The 23,143-nt window shown below is 36.8% G+C and overlaps 1 protein-coding gene across 2 annotated transcripts in view; it reads right to left on the bottom strand.

The window, feature by feature from the left end:
• The window catches only part of CNTNAP5 (contactin associated protein family member 5), a gene marked incomplete at both ends in the record, with an annotated part of 1,017,925 nt that extends 996,122 nt beyond the window's left edge, over positions 1–21,803 (bottom strand). For both annotated transcript variants that reach the window (XM_080690368.1, XM_080690367.1), the window contains one exon: positions 21,722–21,803. In XM_080690368.1, coding sequence (XP_080546494.1) covers positions 21,722–21,803 — 82 coding nt within the window. The remainder of the gene's footprint in view (positions 1–21,721) is intronic.
• Between the last annotated feature and the right edge of the window lie 1,340 nt (positions 21,804–23,143).

The raw sequence follows: 23,143 nt of genomic DNA on the forward strand, positions 1-23,143 counted from the left end.
CCTGGATGAATCTTATTTTTGATGTCACATTTTAAATACAGCATTAACAAAATGGAATATGCACAAAATGAGGACATTCTCACAATGAGGAGAAAATATGAACAAATATTTCTTTAAAAAAGATATAAGAAAAACCGGATGTGATGACACATGCTTGTAATCCCAGCATTCAGAAGGCTGAGACTGGAGGATCATGGTTCAGTTCGCAGACAGCCTCAGCTACTTAGGCTCTCCACAACTTTGTGAAACCCTGTTTCAAAATAAAGAATAAATAGTTGGGCTGGGGGTATAGCTAGGAGGTAGAATGCCCTTGGGTTCCATCCCCAGTACTACAGGGGAATAAAAAGACATAAGAAGCTGACTTGGTGAATGCTTGTAATCCCTGTACTTGTGAGGCTGAGACAGGAGGATCGTAGGTTCACAGCCAGCCTCAGCTATTTAGTGAGTCCCTCTAAAACTTATTGAGACCCTGGTTTAAAATAAAGAATAAAAGCTGGGTGTGGTGGCACATGCTTGTTATCCCCGCGTTTGGGAAGCAGAGACAAGAGGATCATGCATGTTCGAAGCCAGCCGCCCTGGCTTAAGAAGACCCTGTTTCCAAAAAAAAAAAAAAGTATAAAATAGGTCTTGGAGTATAGCCCAGAGGTATAAGGACTTCCAGGAACCCCAGTACCACCAAAAATAAAATAAAATAAATTAAGAATAAAAAATAGGGCTGGGGGTATAGCTTGGAGGTAGAATGCCCCTGGGTTCAATTCCCAGTACTGCAAAAAAAAAAAAAAAAAAAAAGACATAAGATTAAGAAATTATGGTATCTGTCCTTTTACATTTCTGGAAGAATCATGTTGAAATAAAAGGAGACTTGATCTGAGATGCTCTGGTAAGCACAGGTAAAGAGAATGATTTGCTGATATTTGAACACAGACTTTGATATAAAGGAAGAAAAGGTATCCTATTAATTACAATCTTTGTCAAGGAAATGAGATGCCTTAAAGATCATATCTTCACTTTTAAGAAGTCAAATATGGCCAGGCATGGTATCAAATGCCTGTAATCCCAGCACTTTGGAGGCTGAGATAGGAAGGTCACAGGTTTGAGGCTAGCCTCATTAATTTAGCAAGACCTTGTTTCAAAATTGAACTTGGGCTGGAGATACAGTTCCAACAGAACAAACCCCTAGGTTCAATCCCCAATACCACATATACCCATATGTGAAGAAGTCACCTGGTGCAGTCAAATATTTGGAATGTTTTAGGAAATGTAGAGACCAATGTAGGTTGTATTGGTTAAGACAGGACTATATAACTTCAAAGTATTTTTTTCCAATTCTATAGCCTCTAACTTTGACTTTCTAACTTGCCTTTTCTAAAAAGCAGACATCTAGTAAAGGCAAAGGAAATAATCTAATTTTCATTTCAAAGAAAAATTAAAGACTATATTTATTATTTAATTGACTTAAAATTGAAGATTAAAGTGGAGCAGATAAGCCATCATAGCCAGGATACTTATCTAACTGATCTTTGCACTGTTAAATAAGGTAAAAAATATTAGTTGATAGATTGGTTCATGGCATTTACTGAGACCTGCAACTCTGTCACCTTTAGGTTTTACCCCCAAAATTTGATATCCATATATCTATAGGGAGGGCTTTATATCTATAGTGAGAAAACATGGTGGACTGTTATTTTTTTTTTACTATAAGCAGACTGCAACTGTTGCATGACAGTACATGGAACCTGGCCAAAGATGTACTGACCAGATGATTTTTAGGAAGAGATAAAATTAAAGGCTAGAAAGTTGGGAAAAATAGCTGAAAATGTGCTTGTGGCGTTCCCACCACAGACTATATCCCTTTTGTTTCTCTTCATTCTGTGCACATATATCTGTGTGATCCCTTATCTGTCTAAAAGCCTAGGAGGAGAGTACAGGTACACTACTATACCCACAGGTAATACTAATTTAAAAATGTCATTGCTTAAAAAACATCTTTACCTAGCCTAGTGTGACAGACTATGCCTGTAATCTCAATACCTGAGAGTCTCAGACAGGAGGATCACAGATTTGCAACTAGCCTCAGCAACTTAGCAATATCCTTAGAAATTTAATAAAATAAAAAAAAGCTTAGAGTGTAGCTTGGAGGAAAAACACTCCAGTACCAAAAAGAAAATAAAACAATTCTTTACAGTTTCTCACTAACATTCTTTACCTATATAATTTATCATTCACAATAGCAGACACTCAAGGGAGGTATCATCACCATTATTTGGGAAAAATATGAAATAATTGCAATGGAGTCAATAAAACTGGTGAGAGGCAGGACCAGGACAAAGATTTATTTCTCCTTATCCCATGGCTCCTTTCATAGAATTTGATTTTTAGAAGACAGCCTCTTTTATATTCACTATAAGCACATGTTGACACTTAAGTGAGATATAGATCAGGACTAGTTTCTCAAACCTTGGCTTAATGACTCTCTGTGGTGGAGGAGTCCTATACACTGCAGCTGGTTGCTTCCCAGGGTCTCTGGCCTCTAACTGCTGGATGTCAGCATTGCTACTCAAGCCCACTCTTGCAACAATCAACAAGGCCTTTCATACATTGTCACGTGTCCTAGTGAAAAATCATTTTTGTATGAGAACAACTCTTCTACTCCTACTGGGTTTAATTCCTTTTAAAAGAGATACACATGGTAAATTAATTAACAATGAGGACATGTTGGTGCTGTATGTGTGCCTGTATGCAGGTTCACATAAAAATGGCGGATAAGAAAATCCATTCATGACTTTGGTTTTCCCTAGGCTTTGAGCCAGCCTAGCTCCAGAAAGCAGTGATGCCACTTTGGCCTTTGATTCAAACCTAGGATGAGAAATGAGTGGTGCATACAATGAGAATCACTGGTCATCAAATGAGGTATTTTTATTTCTCCATGCACAAAATGACATCATTTTTTTAACAACGCCACAACATACTTAGCTATAGGAGCCTAATAAGTCAAAATGAATTTGACAATATAAATTTATATTTATGCAGAAAACACAAAAATCTTTACCCCAAACAATGTATCAACAAGGGTGAAAACATCAATAAAGTTATACATTCTCCCCTTGAATTGATTTTCTTTCACTTGCTTAGATCTTGCTTGGATTAACATTTTACTAATGAATTTTCACAGTGTTTATTCCCTTGACTACTAAGCCATAGCTTGTGCTTGATTATGATGTACTTTCCTAAATCTAGGTCTTTTATCAGGCCATTAACAGCTAGAAAAGATTTGCTGAGAATACAGCTACATTAATATATCTTTTTGTAAAGCACAAAAGCAAGAATACAGTGTGTGAAATTTGCACAGCAAAGTATATATGTATTCCTTGCATATATAACTGCGTACAGCAACTGTCACCATTACGATTTTATTTAAGTGTCTTATCAGTTCTTTTTAAGCTGGAACATTACTCAGAATATGTATTGTGACTCACTACCCAAATTGCTACAGCAATGATGACAAAAATAACAAAAAATGTTTTTATTGCAGACTCAAAACTTTAAAAAAGATTTCAACTGAGCTTGATATAATAAAAGATGTCTATCAAAGTCTACCCAAAAGACATGGTATCAGCTTCTTCAAGTAATGGGTTGAGCATTATTACAAACAGTCATGCACACACAAACAGCCACATACAGGACCACACATACTCTACTTCCAAGATAGGTGATATGCTATAAAGTTTCATCAAAACAATCCACCAATTTCTTAAACTACAGATTCTACTTTGTAAATTTGCTCCTTTCCCATATTATTCTACTACTTATATCATTGTTAAATGAGATCTGTGATTCCTAGTTAACGGTATCTTGGCCTAAATAAATCTCAAGACCAGGGTGCTCATTCATCCAATGTATGCTAAAGATGTATATGTTCAAGCACTGCTATGAGCCCATAAAATTATTTCTGAAATGTCAAGCTAAATATATTTGAATTTTATATTTGGTCCTTTAAACAACAAAACTGTGTGAAAGAACTATAAAAATTAATTATAATAAACCAGAATGCATGCAAAGCATGCTTACTGACATACTGGCCTGAAACACGACAGTCACCTTGGGAAGTGTCCACACACCTCCTGACAGGTTTGACCCCTCATTTTGGTAAAACACAGTAGATCTCAGAAATAAATATATATTAATTTCTAGCTTAATTAATAATATAAAATATTAATTATTTAATATATTTTATTGGCATATTATAACCATACATCAGATTGAAGTTCAGCGTGCTAGAAACATACATATACATGGCACCCTATGTACTTTCCTCTAGATACCAACTAACTCTTCTCGTTACCTTTTATAGTATTGAAATTAGTATTGATAGCTTCTCAACTTTACATAGGATTGAGCTGTTTCCTTCATTTAATCTCCTTTCCACCTGACCACCTCCCTCCCAAGTTCCCTTTCAGTGTTCTACTGGTATTTCTCCTCATTTATATGAAACCTCATTTGTGTCTCAGTTTCTTTGTAGATTCCATATATGAGAGAAAATATGACTCTTTACTTTCTGAGTCTGGCTGATCTTACATTCTGTTCATTAGAGAACAGAACTGCATGGATGACCTATAAATATTAAACTAAAACTATAAAAAGAATAATCATAATACTATCTAGTTCCACCCAGTTTTCTATAAATGACACATTTTGCTCATCTTTAGGGCTCAGGATAATTGCACTGTGCAGGTATACTAAAATTTTCATCTGTTGATGGGCACGTAGGCTGATTCCATAGTTTGGTTATCATGAATCATTCCTTCAATAAACATAAATGTGTATGTATCACTATAATACTATAATGTTCTGACTTGAATTCTTTTGGAAAGATATTCAGGGGTAAAAATCTTAACACTAAACAAATAACCCAACCAAACAATGAGCAATTGAAAAATAGACTATAGAACTGAATAGATACTTCTCAAAGGAAGAAATGCAAATGGGCAATATGAAAAAAAAATGTTCAATATCATTGCCAATCAAATAAATGTAAATTATTTAATTATATTAAAGAACAGAGGCATTTGGGGTTCACTGGTGAAATGTTAAGCACAGTGTGGATCTAAGTGCAAAGTTAAGTTGATTTCTTTCACAACAATTAGGAGATGGAGACGCCAGGTCATAGAACAGTGCTGGCGTGTGCCTGCTTCAAAGCCTTGAACCACATGGTTTCCGCTGCCTCTTCTGGGAGCCACTCAACCTGCCAGCACCTCAGTTTATCAGGAAGTTTTTTTTTTTTCATTCACTGTGCTATAAAGAGGCAATTTAAACACAGCTAACATGAGATCCCTTTTTTGAGGTGGTCTCAAGGGAATGTCTGGGCTGGAGGTGAATAATTCAAGGGCCTTTACAAGATAATTCTTTAATATAAAAATAGCTGTTGACTAGAAACTAGAGATCAGGGTGTAGAGGCAATTGTTTGACAAGCCAGTATCTTTTCAAATCAGTAGATGACAATAAGATCATTTTTGCCCTGACACTCATATAAAATAGCAGCAGAAGAAAGGCAAATTTTCAGTGAGTTAAAAATAGGGACCTATCTTGCAGCTATTTGAAGTGTACAATGCCTTATTGTTAGCTATTGTCATGCTCATACACAGTAGAGAACAACAGAGCTTCTTGCTCTTATTTAATCAAAAAAGAAATGATAAATGTTTGAGGTGATGAATATGCTAGTCACTTTGATTTGACCACTACATAACACATACATATACCAAAATATCTCATTGTATTGTATAAATGTGCACAATTATTATGTGTAGGTAATTTAAAATTAGGCTCCTGTATATTTAGTATGATATAAAGTGTAGATGATATTTGACATACTTTATAACCTGCACATTGGCCCCTCGACCAGTGCAAGTGTACAGAGAGTTGTTGTATTTCCAGGGTGGACTTTCTGCTGTGCATCTTCAGGCAGAGCCATGACTGAGACACTAGCTTCACTTTTCCTCAAAGCCTTCTTATACCAAAGCCCTTTGGCATGCAGTGATAAACTTAGAGATATCTGTAATTATGGATAAAGCAAAAGTCTTGATATGGTTCCTCCATAAGGAATTAGAGGAGAAAGGATACACTGAGCAGCAAAATCCTGAGTCTCCTCTCCTAATTTTCCTAGGAGCAGGTATCTCTGTAATTTATTTCCCATACTAAAATCTCATATATGATTGCATTTAAGAAACCAAAAAATTCTGCTTTTGAAATAAACCTTGAATATTTAAGGCCTTGTTTTTTGTAATGCTCATTCTTTTGAGCACTAAAAAAAGTACATTATTGCCTCAGGTTGAATGACTACAGGACACTCAATGTCCTTTCTTAATAACAAGCACTGAGAAGAAAATAGGGGCAGGGCAGAAGGGCCCTGGTCAGTGAACAAATTACATAGCCTCTCTAAACCTAACCAGGTCCACTGAATCATGACAATAGCTGAGACATAAGAATAAGAAGACACAGAATAGACCTCGTGACTAACCCAAGCATTGTGAGCTTGAGAATAAGGAAAAAGAATTCACTGGACTGGCTTCCTATGTAGCTGCCCATGAATCATGTTAGTGCAAGGCCTGGCACCTCGCCACAAAATGGGTATTTTGAGGTGAGAAGGCAGGAGCCCTCACTTCCTCAGTCAGTAGAAATGATAGTGAACTTGGATACAAGCTTTTCAACTCTCCCCTCCAGTTTGTCCTTATGAAGCAAGCCATAGACGGTATGGGCTGGGTTTACATGCAGTCTAAAGATGGAGAACAAATCCAAAGAACATTCATTTTTTGCCTTGTTGGAAACTGGAATCTAAGTGCCATCAATATGGTTTTCTTCATTAGTGCCAAATTTGTTTATTTATTTACTTAGTAAATAGAAATTGCACATATTTATGATGTGTAGAATGTTGTTTTGATATTGTGTACATTGTGAAAATGATTGAATCAAGTTTCTTTATATATTCATTGCCTACCATATTTATCATTTTTTTTCTTGTAAGAGTATTAAACATTAAAAAAAGAATATTAAACATTTAAAATGCAAGGTAATTTTCAGGTATACAATGCACTATTGTTGGGAGCTATGGCCACTGTGTTGTAACTGTAGTAATTATAGTTAAAAATAATCACCATACTATGTAAGAGATCTCCAAAGAGTACATTTTTTGTTTAAATGAAACTTTGTATTTTACCATCAAAATTTTTTCTTTCCTCCCTATACTTTAACTTTCTTTTTTTATGAGTTTGACACTTTTAGATTCCAATATAAGTGAAATTTTACTGTATTTGTCCTTTTGTGACTGACTTGTTTCAATTAGTATAATGTCCTCTGAAATCACATTGCCACAAATTACAAGTGTCCCTTATTTTTCAAGGCAAAACAGTATTCCACTGTTCAGTATTCCATTTACTCTTTGTCTGTTAACTGTCTGGTGAATTTAGGCTATTCAGTGTCATGACTAGTGTGAATAATGCTGCAGTGAACATGCAGTGCAGAATTAAAACTGAAACAGAATATCGGTCTTACAAATTCTATGGTGATGCAGTATAATGAAGTGGTGGAAAACTGTAATTAGTGAGGAGGTTTGTAATGAGTTTAACCCCAGTGGAGACACAGCTCACCATGGGTTCCCATTCTGGAATCTAGAAGGACATTGGCAATAGGATAGAGCAAGGCCAGAGGGAGTTGATTAAAAGATCATTAATGGATGATACAGTCAGCTCTTAGGAAGAGTTGAACCTACAGCAACTATGATGACTTCTAAATGTGAATTTACTGTTTTTAAAGTTAGAACAAGATGGACTGTGCACTGGGGCAGAATTTATGAAATAGTACTTTTCCTGTCCTGGATCAGAGAAAACTGGGTCTTCAAATAATTAACATATACACATTTCCTTAAGTTTCTGAACAGATCAGCCTTAGCTCTAGGTTCAATGAATAGCAGAGTCTCTCTATCCATCTGCCTGTCTATCTATCTATCTATCTATCTATCTATCATCTATTTATGTGTCATCTATCATCTATCAAATATATAAGCTTTGAAATCAGAAAAAAAAAACAAATTGAAATCCCAATGTGGTCAGTTGATCTTGGTTCAATTTATAATCATCCAAGCCAGTACAACCACTTTTTGGAAGGGTATTGAGAACAAATTTTCTATACAATTGAGATATAGTATTATGTGATAATATAATGCACCAATAAAAATGTGTTAAAAAAGAACTGTGAAAAGGAATAGAATGAAACCTTACCGAGTACCACAGGGTGTAAGTATGAATCCCAATCAAGAAAGTTCATGTTACTACAAATCTCTAATCTGCCACAATCCCAATTTCCTGCTTTTATTTCTTTTGATTGTGTCAAAAGTTTCCTGATTATTGTGAAGTGACTTTTTCTTTTAAACATTCTAATGATGATAGCCAATATCAGAAAACAGCCTAGTCAGAAAACACCCTCTTCTGGTTGACCCCGATGCATAGCTTTTCAGAGCTCCTTGACTCTGAGGTCAGCCTCATGGACACAACAGCACATAGGATCAGGTTAGAGTGGGTGCAGCATGGACTGGGGGGGTGGGCTTCCTCTTGGCCACTTCCCCTTCAAGGAGTATCATCTCTGTTCACTAAGGAGGTGGACAGGTACTTTCCATCCCACAAATTGGTAAGTCCCTGTTTCTTTTCATCTTTGATTGCTTATAATCTGAAGCTTACAGATCAGTAACAGTTGATAATGGAAACTTGAGCCTTGTTTTTCTGAAATGATGTTTTCTCTCATATTGGAACCTTGTGAGGCATGCGTGGAAAGAAAGTTTGTCCCCATGGCTGTGTCAGCCTTCTGCTATTAGCTAAGGTAGTAAGCTTAGCTCATTAGTTTTGATTAGATATTGGAAAATATTTTATCATGATATAAGCATGAATATAATATAGAGATGAATGAAAATATGTCTGATTGTTCAAGATAAAATTCAAGACACTGTGCTTCAGTGGCCATTTTGAAGTTCAAAATTCCCCAAATCCCATGGTCTTCAGACACTCCTTTGTTTGCAGTAAGAAACTCTAGTAGAAAAGTTTGAAAAATATTAGCTTAGGCCATAAAACATAAAACAATCCATTTGGTAAAAGTACATTGAAACAGAGTAATAAAAAGGAGAACCACAGATGTAAAAGAGAAAAATAGAAGAACTTGAGGAAGAGGTTTAAGAGAGAAAGGAAAGGAAGCAGAATCAGAAACACAGGGTGGACAAATAAGACAGGACGTAGAAATGACTTAGGCAAAGAAGAAGATTCTTAATGTGCCTGACAGTGAGGACACAGTGAGGCATCACCGTACTCGCACTTCAAGGCATTAGTCATTCTGCTACAATCTTTGGGTCTCTGTGGACAGCCATCTCAACCTTTCTTCCCATCAATGGTTTTTCCAGTGAGCAAAAAGCTTTCATAAGTGGGTGATGAAGTGACTGGACAACAGACATTTCACAGATATATACAGCCTCAATGAACAAAGATAATGCTGTGCAGACTGGATAAATTTTGATGTTCATAAATTATAGCACCTGCCACTGATTTTTAACACAAATCAACCTGAACAGATAATACTATGTGAGTTATTGATCAAGTGCAGCACTTCACTCTCTTCCAGTTCTACCATCTGCTAAAATCACAATATTAGTAGACAAAGAGCAGCTCACAGGTAGTCTTGTGCACACTGACTAATTTTCTTCCCATCTGTCCAAGGGTCTTTCTCTCATCCTAGTGACATCTTTCCAGCTTTGGGTGCTCCTGACTTCCTTAGATATACCTTTTTCCCTCTCTTTCTTATAAGGCTTCTTTTGTGAGTTTCTCAACAAGGAAGGCCCAGAGCAGTGACTTCCTATGACAGAGCCCAGAAACCAGGTGAGGAATCCAGAAAATTTGTGCTTGAGTGGAGATAGTTTGAACACAATAATTTTTACATGGCTGTCAGGGTGAGAACAAGATTATACTTGCCTTGGCAATCACTCAGTGCCCTATGAAGAGGAAACATAATATTCCATCTTTACTTGACAATATAAGTATCAATGTATTTGTCCTACTTTGTATTTTAATTGATTACAAGATTATACCTGCTGAGGTTCATTCTTAATTTAAATAAGAGGTATAATTATTGGGTGCCTGTATGGTGTTCATTTTATGTGGAGTAACTCATATTATACTTGTGCTGGGTCTGAAAAGTCCATTCTGGTTAGCCTCCAGAGAAAATATTTGGAGAGAGAGAGAGAGAGAATTCTTTCTTTCTTTTTTCTTTTCTTTTCTTCTTCTTTTTTTTTTTGCAGGTCTGGGGATGGAACCCAGGGGCATTTGACCTCCAAGCTACAACCCCTGCCCTATTTTTTATTCTTTACTTTGAAACAGGGTCTCACTAAGTTGAGGAGATCCTCACTAAGTAGCTGAGGCTGTCCATGAACCGCGATCCTCCAGTCTCAGCCTACCAAATGCTGGGATTACAAGCATGCGCCACCACACCTGGCTGAGAGTATTATTTCAATCCAGACCTGTGTGCTTAAAATCGTCCCATGTCTTTCATTATCTCTCCTTTGTCTGTATGCTATATATCTATTTTTTCTTTCCTTCATTTATTGTAGTTCTGAAGAATGAACCAAGAGGCATTCTATCTCCAAGTTATACCCACAGCTCTCACTGATGGTTTCTTTTTGCTTTTAAACAGGACTTCTCTAGTTTGCTTAGAATCTTGCTAAGTTTCTGAGACTTCCTTGAACCTGCAACCCTCCCTTTTTAGCCTCCTAATAGCTGGGACCACAGGCATGTGCCATCACGTTCAGCCTCTGCTTTTTTTTTTTTTTTTCCAACTTGTAATATAGTGAAAGCGAGGATCAGCCTGAGAATAAGTAAGATATTGATGACACTTTCCTTGGACATCCTGAAAATTCCTATTCTTTGCTCTTTCCAACTCAGAATATTTTATTCTTGTCCTACTCCCAGTATCTACTATTGTTTTTTCTATAATCTTTTCTTTTGTTAGTCTGTTTCAATAATCATTTTGTATAGATTTATATTCTTAATGATTCTTTCTGAATAGAACTCTGTGATTTAAGTCTCATTTCCATGAATTGGAAGGCTTCTTGCCCCACATTTAGAGACACAAGGGATTAGTGGCATTGGCAAAAAAAAATTGTTTGGAACAGATAGGGAGGCAGTTGTAATAATGGGGTCTATTCCATGTGCCCTGTGGTGGCAGATTCACATTCCTTCTGTACTAGTGATACCCTTTTCAAGAAATTTTACACTTGGCAGTTGTGCCCATATAGTTTAGCAAGGCCAAACTTTAATCCAACAGATATTTTACTCCCCTCTTCCCACATCCTTGTCACAGTAATGATCTCAGGAAATGCTACTGGTAATATTCAAACTATATGACAATATAAGAGAGAAAAGAGAGTAAAAGAGGAAGAGGACAGGAGAGAGGAAAAAAGTGAGATGGAATTGAATATATAAGATTAGAGCACAGTGTCCCAAATATCTACAAAGCCTTTCTGTTAAGAAAGTTTTCTTGGACTATGTACAGAGGGATATTTCTTCTTCCAAAGGTGAATATTAAAAAAAAATATGCATCGGAGTAGTGTTGGCATTTTCCTCACTTTCTTTCTATCATCAACATTACTGCTATCATACTTTAAAACTCAATCAATTCAGCTGATCTGGGTAACAGATGGCATTAACCAACTCCCAAGAATATGCACAAAAGAAATTAGAAATCTAGAGACATGGAATTTATGTCTGAAAATCAATTAACAATAATAGCAAATCAAAATGGCACACCAACCCCCCTTCTCTCTTTTCACTGAACATCTACTGATAGTATTGATGATGCCTGGTTTACCATCCTGTCAGAGGGTGAATGAGAAGTTGGATGTTGAAGTTTAATTACACATTTCTTAATAGCTAGCTCTCACTGTACTGACAAAAAACGGCATAATTTACAGATTAGAAGATGCATCAGGATGATGGATACAGACAGCATGTGCTATACAATGTCATGCTAATATGAAATACACTGTACTAAGAATATGGTTCTTTGGTATTTCCAGAGAAGAACTTCATTTCAGAGAACAGATCACCTTTTCTAGCATCTATAGTTCTCATTTGTCAAAAGCAATGGAAGCAGTTGTAGAATGCATTTTAACCACAAATCTGTGCCTTCGGTGAGTTTACTAGCTCATACATCCTTATGTCTGGGATTTGCTTGGCCATTATTTTTTTTTTTCTAAATCTGTGTAAACTGCAGAGTTTGAAGCATTCTTTCTTTTTTCATTTTTTTACATATTTTTATTTTTATTAGTGCATTGTATTTATACATTATAATGGGGTAAAAAATCTTATGTAGACATAAATGCACACATCACCCAGCCAGCCCCCACTAAGTCCCCACCTCACTCCCTCCCCATCCCTTCCTCCCATGCTTGGTTTAGCGGTTGACTTTGATATGAATAAGTACATCATGTGCTTTAAAGCATTTCCCTCTCCCCACCTCCCATCCCCACAGTTAGATTGCCTTATTAGCTCCTCTATAGGATCTCCTTTTTCACCTGGAGTTCCTCCTATGACCCCATCCACCCTAGATTTTACATATTAGGGAAAGCATCTGATTCCTTACTTTTTGTGACTGACTAATCTCACTTAGCATAATGTCCTCAAGCTCCATCCATTTCCCTGAAAATACCACAATTGTATTTTTTTTTAATGGCTGAGTAAAATTACATTTTGTACATATCCCACAGTTTTGTAATCCATTCATCTGTTGATGGACATCTTTGCTGGTTCCACAGTTTGGCTATGGTGAATTGTGCAGCTATGAACATAGATACACATGCTCATGGATAGGCAGAATAAATATTATTAAGATGGCCATCCTTCCAAAAGTGATCTACAGATTCAACACAATGCTCATTTAACTACCAGGATCATTCCTCACAGACATAGAAAAATCAGTCCTTAAATTTATTTGGAATAACAAAAGGTCCAGAATAGCCAAAATATTTTTCAGCAACAAAAACCATGCAGGAGGAATCACAATACCTGACTTCATTTTTCTTTAATTGTTATTGGTGCATTATATTCATACATCATATTGGGGTAAAAAGCTTGTGTGTACAGACATGTACACATCACTGATTTAACTCCTACCCAATTCCCGCACCATTCCCTCTCTGTCCCTCCCTCCCTTGCTTGGCTTAGTGGTTGATTTCGATATGTTTAAGTACATTGTGTATTTTAGAGATTTTCCTCTTCCCCCCTCCTTTTTCCTCCTTTAGGTTGCCTTGTTTGCTCCTCTATAGGATTTTCTTTTTCATCTAGAGTTCCTCCTATAACCCATTTCTCCCAAACTCACATATTAGGGAAAGCATCTGCTTTCTTATTTTTTGTGACTGACTAATCTCACTTAGCATAATGTCCTCCAGTTCCATCCATTTCCCTGAAAATGATGCAATTGAATTTTATTTTGATGGCTGAGTAAAATTCCATTGTGTACATATTCCACAGTTTTGTAATCCATTCATCTGTTGATGGACATCTTGGCTGGTTCCATAGTTTGGCTATGGTGAATTGTGCAGCTATGAACATAGATACACATGCATTAGTTTGGTAGTTTGGTTTCTTTTCTTTTGGGTAGATACCCAGAAGTGAATACCTGACTTTAAACTATACTACAAAGTCATTATAATAAAAACAGCATGGTACTGACACAAAAACAGATATATAGACCAATGGAGCAGAATAGAAGACCCAGAAGCAAGTCCACACACTTTCAGCCAATTGATTTTTGACAAAGGGGTCAAAAACATACATTGGAAAAAAGATAGCCTCTTCAACAAATGGTGTTGGGAAAACTGGTTAACCATATGCATCCTTTCTTTAGGATCCTACCCATTATCATCTAAGTTACTGTCATCATCTCTTGAATAATTTTCTTACAGCCAGTTTTGCTTGATTCTAGTCTTTTCATCAGTGAGTAATTTAAAATTATATTATAATAATTACATATACAAAAACTCAATAAATTTCCATATCTTTAAAAATAAAAATAAAATATTTCCCTCATTTTTTACTTTTTTAGTTTCTCTTTCTAACCCTCTGCCAAGTAAAACCTCTGCCCCCATCTAGTGAAGTCTGAATTTGTCTTAGCTTAAATTTCACTTTCCTTAAAGACCATATCTGATGTTACACCAGTTGAAGGTATTTTTGGCACTTCAGTATTTTAAGGTACTTTGCCTTGCATCTGGTAAACATATTTACTATAGCATTTCTCACTTTGGTACCATGAAAGTTTACTTTATGGTATCCCCATGTATAGAGTTCCTTGTGACCATTATTTTCTACCTTTTTCTATGTTCTGTTTTTGTGGTAATGGGGATTGAAACATAATTAGTTAATAATTAATCAATTAATTTTCTGTTGCTCAGGCTTTCCTGGAGTTTTCAATCCTCTTGTCTTATTATTCTAAGAAACTGGAATTACAAGTGTGTATCACCAATATTGGTGGATTATATCTTCCTAGTCATCTTTATTTATCCAGCTTCACAGAAAAATTTTAGTGAAAAGAACTTATACTTAGGACTCATTTCTTCAAAGATTTATTCTAATATGTAGCATATGCAAACTATTGACCTGTAAATCTTTGACTATAGTTTAAGAAAATTTTATAGGAGTCACATAATCATTTTATCAGGATAACGGTATGGGTTTACAAAAATTGCATAAAGAAGGTTAATAAATACGAACCATGGAGAAGACATCACAATTGAAGACTTCAAATTATACTACAGAGCTATAGTAATAAAAACAGCATGGTAATGGTACAAAATCAGACACATAAACCAATGAAACACAATAGATGATATAGAAACAAATCCACATATTTATAGTGTCAATTTATTTTGACAAAGGTGTCAAACACATATGTCAGAAAAAGGACAGCCTTTTTAACAAATAGTGTTGAGGAAACTGTTTATCAATTTGCAGAAAAATTAAATTAAATTCCTACCTCTTACCTTGCATAAGAGTCAACTCAAAATGAATAAAAAGGCCTGGAAATTAAACCAAAGACTCTGAAATTACTAGAGAAGGGCATAGGGCCAACACTGCGACATAAAGGCACACAAGTATCTTTCTTTAAGATCCCCAACATTCAGAATATAAAAACAAGAAGTGGGATAGCATCACATTAAAATTTTTCTGTTCATCAAAGGAAATCAAAAGTTTAAAGAGAGACCTTACAGCTATTCCTCTGACATAGGGCTAATATGTAGAATATACAAGGCAGTTAAAATACTTAACACCAAAAAACAATAACCTGATCAAGAATTACAAATGGCCATTAAATACATGAAAAAGTACCCAAAATCATTAACAATCAGAAAGATGTGAATCAAAACTACACTGAGATTCCATCTAACTCCAATTAGAATTTCAATCATCAAGAAGTCAAACAACAATAAAGGATGGCAAAGACATGGGCAAATTGTTACTCTATTGCACTCTTTGGGATCACAAATTAGTACAGCTGCTATAAAAATCAATGTGGAAATTCCTCAGAAACTGAGAATGAATCCACCACATGACCCAGCTTTTCTACTCCTGGGTATTTTTCCAAAGGACTGAAATAACAATATAAAAGGAAAACATATCACAGTCAACCAGTAAGCCAACCATAATAAGAGAAAAGGGAGGGGAGAGAGAATGGGGTGGGAATTGCAGAAGGGCTGAATAAATGATGTGTGCATGTATGCCTCTACTGTCTTGTACCTCACTAAGATGTATGACTACAATGGATCAATAAAAATTTAAAAAATTAAAAAATATAATAGTAATGTATGCAATATTATATATTATAATAGTATAATAATATACTATTATTATGTTTGCAGCAGCATAATTAACAATAGCACAATTAATTATGGAACCAACCTAGGTGTCCATCAATAGATGAATGGATTACAAAATTATGGGATATACACAAATGAAATTCTACTCACCAATAAAGAAGAACAAACTTAATGCTTTTGAAGAAAAATGGGTGGATCTGGATAACATTAAGTGTGATTATTTAATCACGGAAAGTGAAGCGTAACATGTTTTCTCTCATATGTGAAAGCTAAGGAGTAATGGGGATACCAGAGGGACTCCAGATAACGGAGGAGAAACCTCAGTGGAGCCAGATAGATGGTTTAGGAGAGAGTGTGGGGAAGAGAGATTCAATATAAGAAACACTCCCATCAACATTATCTACATATTGAGAAAACCAATGTCCACCTCAGTATCATATATGGGAAAGGACAAGTGGAGAGGAAGCCAGGAAAAAACTGACCAAGAGCATGTTTGTCACTATCACTCTGAACTATATTATGATGTGAGACTATAATAAAAGTATTTAAAACAAATAAAACTATTTTAAAAAAACAAAGCAAAATATAACTAATAAAAATAGCTCCAACTTGATATGGAGGTAAGATGAATGGACACTTTATTTATAAGGAACCATGTAACACATAAGTTATATCATGTCACCATGAAGTTATGAAAATATTCAAGCTTATATACATTCAGGGTCCCATTCCATATCTCAAAAGGTCAATAAATGGATTTAAACTGCTGTTCATTTAACAACTAATATCATCTTGGAATTTACAAGGTGAGAATCAGTAATACTAATTAGTATAAAATAAGCATAATACAAATAATCTATAAAAGTAAGACTCTAGTATGAACATAAAAGAATTTTAGTTTAGAAATAATTTTTTAAATAGGAAACATTTAGTTTGTCTCATTCAGTCACTTATCTGCTTTGTCAGATGTTGGACACAGACATTCAAGTAAAATGTAATCACCAGGAAACTTTGAAACCTAGTTTAGAAGACAAGAATTTTAAGAAGTGCTATAGAATTCCATATATAGGAACATCTGATACAGCCTGAAAAATCTCAGTCTCTTTGTTTTTCTCTTACTCCCTTTCCCTCTTTCCCTCCCTCCCTCCTTATCCCCTTCCTCCTCCTGCCCCTTTTGTGTGTGAGGCTTAAAGAAAGTAAAAATTGATTATAAATAGAAAAGGGTGTTATATACAAAGTAATTAATTTATATGAATAAATTGAAAGAGATGGGAGAAGCAGATTTGTGTGTAGCATGTAAAGGAGGTCCAGAGTTATGTGGGAGGATTGGTGAACATAGGGAAGTTTGTTGAAGTTGATAGATTCAGATCAGGATCAGCTCTGTGCTAGGACAGGGTCTTCATAATTGTTATGTAATTAACATTCTTTGCTCTGACATCTAGACTCACAATACAGGATGTCAACAAAAGTGCCTCTCATGTTCCTGTGTGTCTGTGCACATGTGGGTGGTTGGTACACAAGTCTTCATTAAGGCTATGTCTTTTCCATTGTAAGTCATTTTTTATCAAACCTTATGAAAGAAAAAAGACAGTACTCATCTAGATATGAAGACTCTCATTTTTTATTCTTGTGGTATTTACCATCTTGAATTGATGGTAAATGGATGGTAATTTAATCTAGTCTAATTTAATTTCTTGTTGTTTTTAAGGTGTGACTCAGGAGCTGGCTCTAGTGAAAAATGTCCACACCCTTTGCCATGGATGGAATTACAGAAACTAACCTCAAAGAATCCATGACATATTTCCACAGATGATGATATATAGAATCTAAGAGAATGCATTGTAAGGACTATGATGTCTTACAAAGTGCTTAGCATTTAAATATAGATGGAAGATGATAGATAATAGATACATACTTCCAAATCCTGAGTTTTCATTGCCTTTTTGTGATCTTGGGAAAATAATTAACTGAGGGGAAAGGCCATAAGATTCTTCATGTAGAAACTAATTTTCTCATAGATTTGGAATCTTGTTGGAAAATTGCTAGTCTATTATTTAATTTACATTTTATAGTTATAAAAATATCAACCTGTCTTGGAAATGGGGGACTATTGAATAGAATAGAAAGAGAGTTCATATGGACAGTCAAAGATAAGCCAATTAAACAATTGGGAAGTTCTTAGAACTCTTTAACTGAGATTAAATGCTTCCTTCACTTCTGCTAACTATAAATTCCACAAAATGAGTACCAGAAACTTTTATTCTGCTGAAGAAGATAAACATAGTTTTTGTTTATTTATAATATTAATTGATGGTTGAGTTTGTACATAGCCTTCAGGTAACTCAAGTATGCTGTACCTCTTTATTTTATGATCTTTATAAAGATGATTAATGCCCTCATATACCTTGCATAAAATTCTGCATGTGATGAAAAAGCTAAAGTGAAGAATTTTTATTCTTCTCTCAAGGATATATCATTGAGAGTCTATTAGGCATCAACAAACTTAGATATAGTATGTAGAAATCATTCTAAGTCACTTTGGGTAAAAGATAAGTTGTTTATAATCTTGTTTTTATTCTTTAAAATTAGGTGGCTAGTCTTACCCTAACCTAACTCTATATGTATCTCATGCTTTTCTACTATCTTCTGAATGCATGTCCTCACATTATAATAGTCATTTGCATGCCTAATATTTGAAGAAAATATTTGGTGAGATGTAGAGCTGACATTGTTTTGAAGTAGATGTTGCTTTTCACTCAACCATTGAACAATGTAAGCTTGAATGACCTGATGGATATTTGACACCTGAGTTATGGCATAGCTAGAGCTATAACTTCTTAGATATTCTAACTCCTGATTTTTCTCTAATTAACTAGCAATTCACAGGACTTTCTGTGTCAAAGGAATTGATATTATATGTAAAATGTTTTTTCATTTAACATTGGCCTGTTATATCTATATTTGAAATTAACTAATCCCCTTTGGATAAACCCAAAGGAAATATTCTAACTATTTAATATCCTGAAAACCTGGAATGGGGGAATTTCCGGAGTTTCTATTACCAGTAGGCAATTATATTTCCAGCACATATTTGTAATATCTATATTGTAGCTGGTCCTTCTAACCTGACTTAATTTTAATTTTGTTTAATTAGGAGCTTATTAAATCTGTAGTTTGGATAAGATTCATTTTTCCTTAGAGATAAACGTCCAAGTTTTTGTCAGAGAGGAGATAATTAAACACACATGCTCACACACACACACACACACACACACACACACCCCACATCATATCACATCACAAAACAATAATGACAATAACAAATCATAAAAAGAATGTGAACAATTATAAAGTTATTTTTACTCGAGCAAATCACAGATATAACTACATATTGTGGAACAATTTAGGTAAAGAGTAAATTTTCAAGGATAGTGTCACAAATGACATGAGATATTTTTATTCTTTCAATTATTTATATAAATAAATTTGATAATGATTACTTGAAAAGAAACTTCTATTTCTGAAGATATGTGTGTAAATGGTAGTAGGTTGTATGTAGATAATAAAACTAAGCCCTTTATTTATTGAATAAAAACTGTGAAGCACAGAATCCCAGAGGAATTACAGAATATTAATGACTTTTTTTCATACAGGTTTTGTTACATAGGTTCTGTAAACTACCAACATGTACTGAGTTCAGAAATAATTTCTGCTACTCTTCTATTTTTCACCAACTTAATACTCTTTGTAAGGAATAATAAACATTTATCATTATTCCTAAGGAACAATGACCCCAAAATATTTAGTAAGCAGTGTGCATTCAATTGAAATGTTGATTGGAAATGAGGAAATTAAGCTGTCACTGATGAAATACTAAAGCCCATTATCACACAGTTTCATTCTAAATGTTCAGAATTAGCTTCTTAACTGCATCAGCAATGATAAGCTTGAGTCTTAAACCTAAGCTATTTAAGTTTTATGAGCAGTATTAAAACATATTAACCATAGTTCAATTAATTTATAAAAATGCCACTCTTTGTCTCTTAAGAAAAGGTGCCACTGAAGGAAACTCAAATAATACTCCTAAAGAGTATGCTCAATTCCATTCTTATTCCTCATTTTCCACCTTTGTGGATCTTCAAAGTAAATATATATATATATATATATATATATATATATATATATATATATATATATATGAAAACAGATAATTGGCAGCCACACCTTTTCATTGTCAGGACAATGCTGACCTCTAGTGTTCCAGAAGGTAGAGAAACTAGCTCAGTGCCATGTTAATTTCCTCTTACCCTTAGACCTTTTTCTAAAGGACTCTGGGAATAATTTCCCAGAAGAAGGAAGATGGATGTGAAGAAGAGAAGAGGTGAAGGAAGGAGTGGGGAAAGAGGAGAAAAGAAAGGAAATAAGGAGAAAAGAAAGGAAATATTGGATTCTAATCTGAAACACAGTACCTGAAATAATTTCTAAATTAATTCCCTTCTTTCTGGTAAGGTTTTCCTCTTTAGCCCTCCACTAGAATACACACTTTAATATAAACTTTATAAGGCATTACCACTAACTATAGAATGTGGACCTCCCAAACTTCTGATCACAAAATAATCACTTTTCTGGGCAGTTTTCCAGTACAAAACATTTGTCTATTTTTTGTCCCTGGAGATAAAACTGAGAAGAGTAACTATAGTCCTCTTAAACCTAAGAGGGTAGAGAGAGTGGTAGAAAGATTCCTAAGTAGAAGCACCCCCCTTTCTGTAGCAGTGGTAGTGCAGATTACAAAATATAAAACAAACAGTTCCAGCACGGATAATATTTCAGAGATATATGTCAAGGCTAGAGAATAGAGGAGCAAGCCTAAAAACTCAAGGAACCGTAATAAACCACCTTTGGAAACAACACATATAGTTTAATTGCATCCTTTCTCATATAGGAGTTCCCAGAGCCAGAAAAACTTCCCTTCTTTTGCCTTGAGAGTCAGCTGAGCAATTGAGCTTGAACCTCTTCTAGTTCTAGCGATTTATTCAAATTTGACGAAGTGGGTTCTTTAAATACATCGTGCAGGTGGTGGATTCCCGGGTGTCCAGCCGTCCTGACTATTAAAGTAAAGGTCTGTCTTACACTTGCAGAGGAGGCTATAGCTTGGCCGACCGAGTGTGTACACTCAGTGCAAACTCATTACGTTCTCCTTACGTGCACAGGAGTTGGGAGGCGGGGTGTGCACCAAGGTCCTCCTCCTGTAATGGGGCAGCCATTGATCTTGTGGTTGACTACATTGGGCTATAACTCTAAGGCCAGAACTCTCAGTCCTGTAAACTCGGTGCCGGTTGACTGTAAGACGCCTCTACTGAAACCTCCAGCTGAAAGTGGTGCAGAAAACTAGGTATTATGGGCAGCTGAGCACACGGCAAATCCCAGGCAGCTGCTTTTGGGGAAGAGATGCTGTCACCCAGCTCGAGGGCTGGGAGCATCTCTGTCCCTGAAAACTGAGCTCCTCGCTCATACTACTTGAACAGGGGCCCTTTTCGGCAAAAACAGGGTGGGAATGAATAGACATCAAATGGAATAGAAGCAAGATAGAAGGGGACTAAGGGAACTTTGCGGTTCCAAGAGAAGGGCAGGAAATCTATCAGGGCTGGTTCTGGCGAGCTCTGCTAACTTTTAGGTGGTAGGAGAAATGGCACCACGCCGATCAGCATTCCCTCCTTTCCTCGGCCCAGAGCGGATGCAATTGAGGACACTTGGACGGTGGTTGCTTTTCTAAATGCTATCGCTTCCCACTTCACCTCGTCCCCACCCCCAGCTCCTGGTACTCACAATTTGTCGCTGTTAATCCAAAATGCCACAAGCCGGAGAAAAGCAAAGTCAAAACGCTGGTCAGCCTCGGTACAGAATCCATTTCCCCCAGTGAGCAGTCCTTTCCAGTCGAATCTCAAATTCGCAGGCGCCAGCAGAGGCTCCTCTCTCTCCGCCTCGCCACCGGCCCCTTCCCACCCCCTAGGAGAGGGACTGGCTCCCTCACTCCATCCCGCGCAGGGACGCGCCTGGAGACCCTGGCAGGTTCCTCGGGATCTGCGGCTCAGCTTTGATCCCGGCCTCTGCCGCTCGCTGCGCTCCCCAGTTGCCCGCCTGCACCGCCTTCTGCTCCTCCAAGGAGCAAATCTGACCCGATTGCAGCCGGGGGCTCGGGGCTGGGTGGACCGCCAAATCCACCTGGTCTGGTGCGAGCTGGAATCAGCACCGGGGCGGCGGACAGCTCCTTATAGGCGAGAGGGCCGCGCGGCACCGCCCCCGGCCGGCCCTCCCTGCGCTCGCCTATGGGAGGCCGGGGCGGGTCCTAGCCTGATCCCAGCACCCGCTCCTCTGCGGCCCGCGCCGCTACCTGGGAGGCCAAAAAGGAGTCCTACCCTGGCTCGCCCTCTTTTCCTCCCTCTAGCTTCCTTTCCACCCTGCATCCTCCCTACCACCTTCCTTTTCTCTTCCCATTTAGGGGATGGTGATAATGGAGTAGGTACCGCAATTTAACATCCATGGGATATTAAAAGGAATTGGAAGACCGACGTTTTAGGAAGAGAGAATACCCCCCTCCCCTCCCCTGGAGAGCTTCGCAATGACCTAACCAGGCGCCTTTCCCTTCCTTGTAGGAGAAGAGCGAGCAGAGCTGGAACTGTGTGACTTAATTCCCATGGCTCTCGGCCTCCAGTGGGGAAAGCTGATGGATATTGATGCTATTGGAATTTATGATTTAGCATTTTGTCCATTCTCCTACTTCCCCCACCCCGCACACTTCTCCCGCGGCACATCTCCTAGCTGGCATTCCTCGACTGCGTCTAGCCCATTCCTGTTGGCACATTGCTTCGGGCAAGTACTGCAGGGTGCTTGGTGCTTTGGGTTCCGGAACTAGGGTGGTTCCCTGGCGTCTGAAAAGGGAGAGAGGGAGAGACTGACAGGTGTGGTAGTGAGGAGAGTCGAGGCTGGTTCTTCAGATTGGAAATGAGAGGACTCAGCCAGAGGAATTTATATTTAAAAAGAGGGAAGACTGGTTTTGATTTCCTCCTAGAGGGTCGCTATTAGAAATCCTGGTGTCATCTTTGGTTTCTAGTGTGTATTTGGGGATTCTCTTGCTTTGCCATAAGTCAACTTTAGTTTGTTTTTATTGGAAGTTAGCTGAAAGCTGTCAAGCCTTAACAAAATGAGAGACTATAATGATTTCTCATATGCGAAGCCTACAATCAGGTT

The sequence above is a fragment of the Muscardinus avellanarius genome (genome assembly GCF_963383645.1).
Source record: "Muscardinus avellanarius genome assembly, chromosome: 2".
NCBI classification, from domain to species: Eukaryota; Metazoa; Chordata; class Mammalia; order Rodentia; family Gliridae; genus Muscardinus; species Muscardinus avellanarius.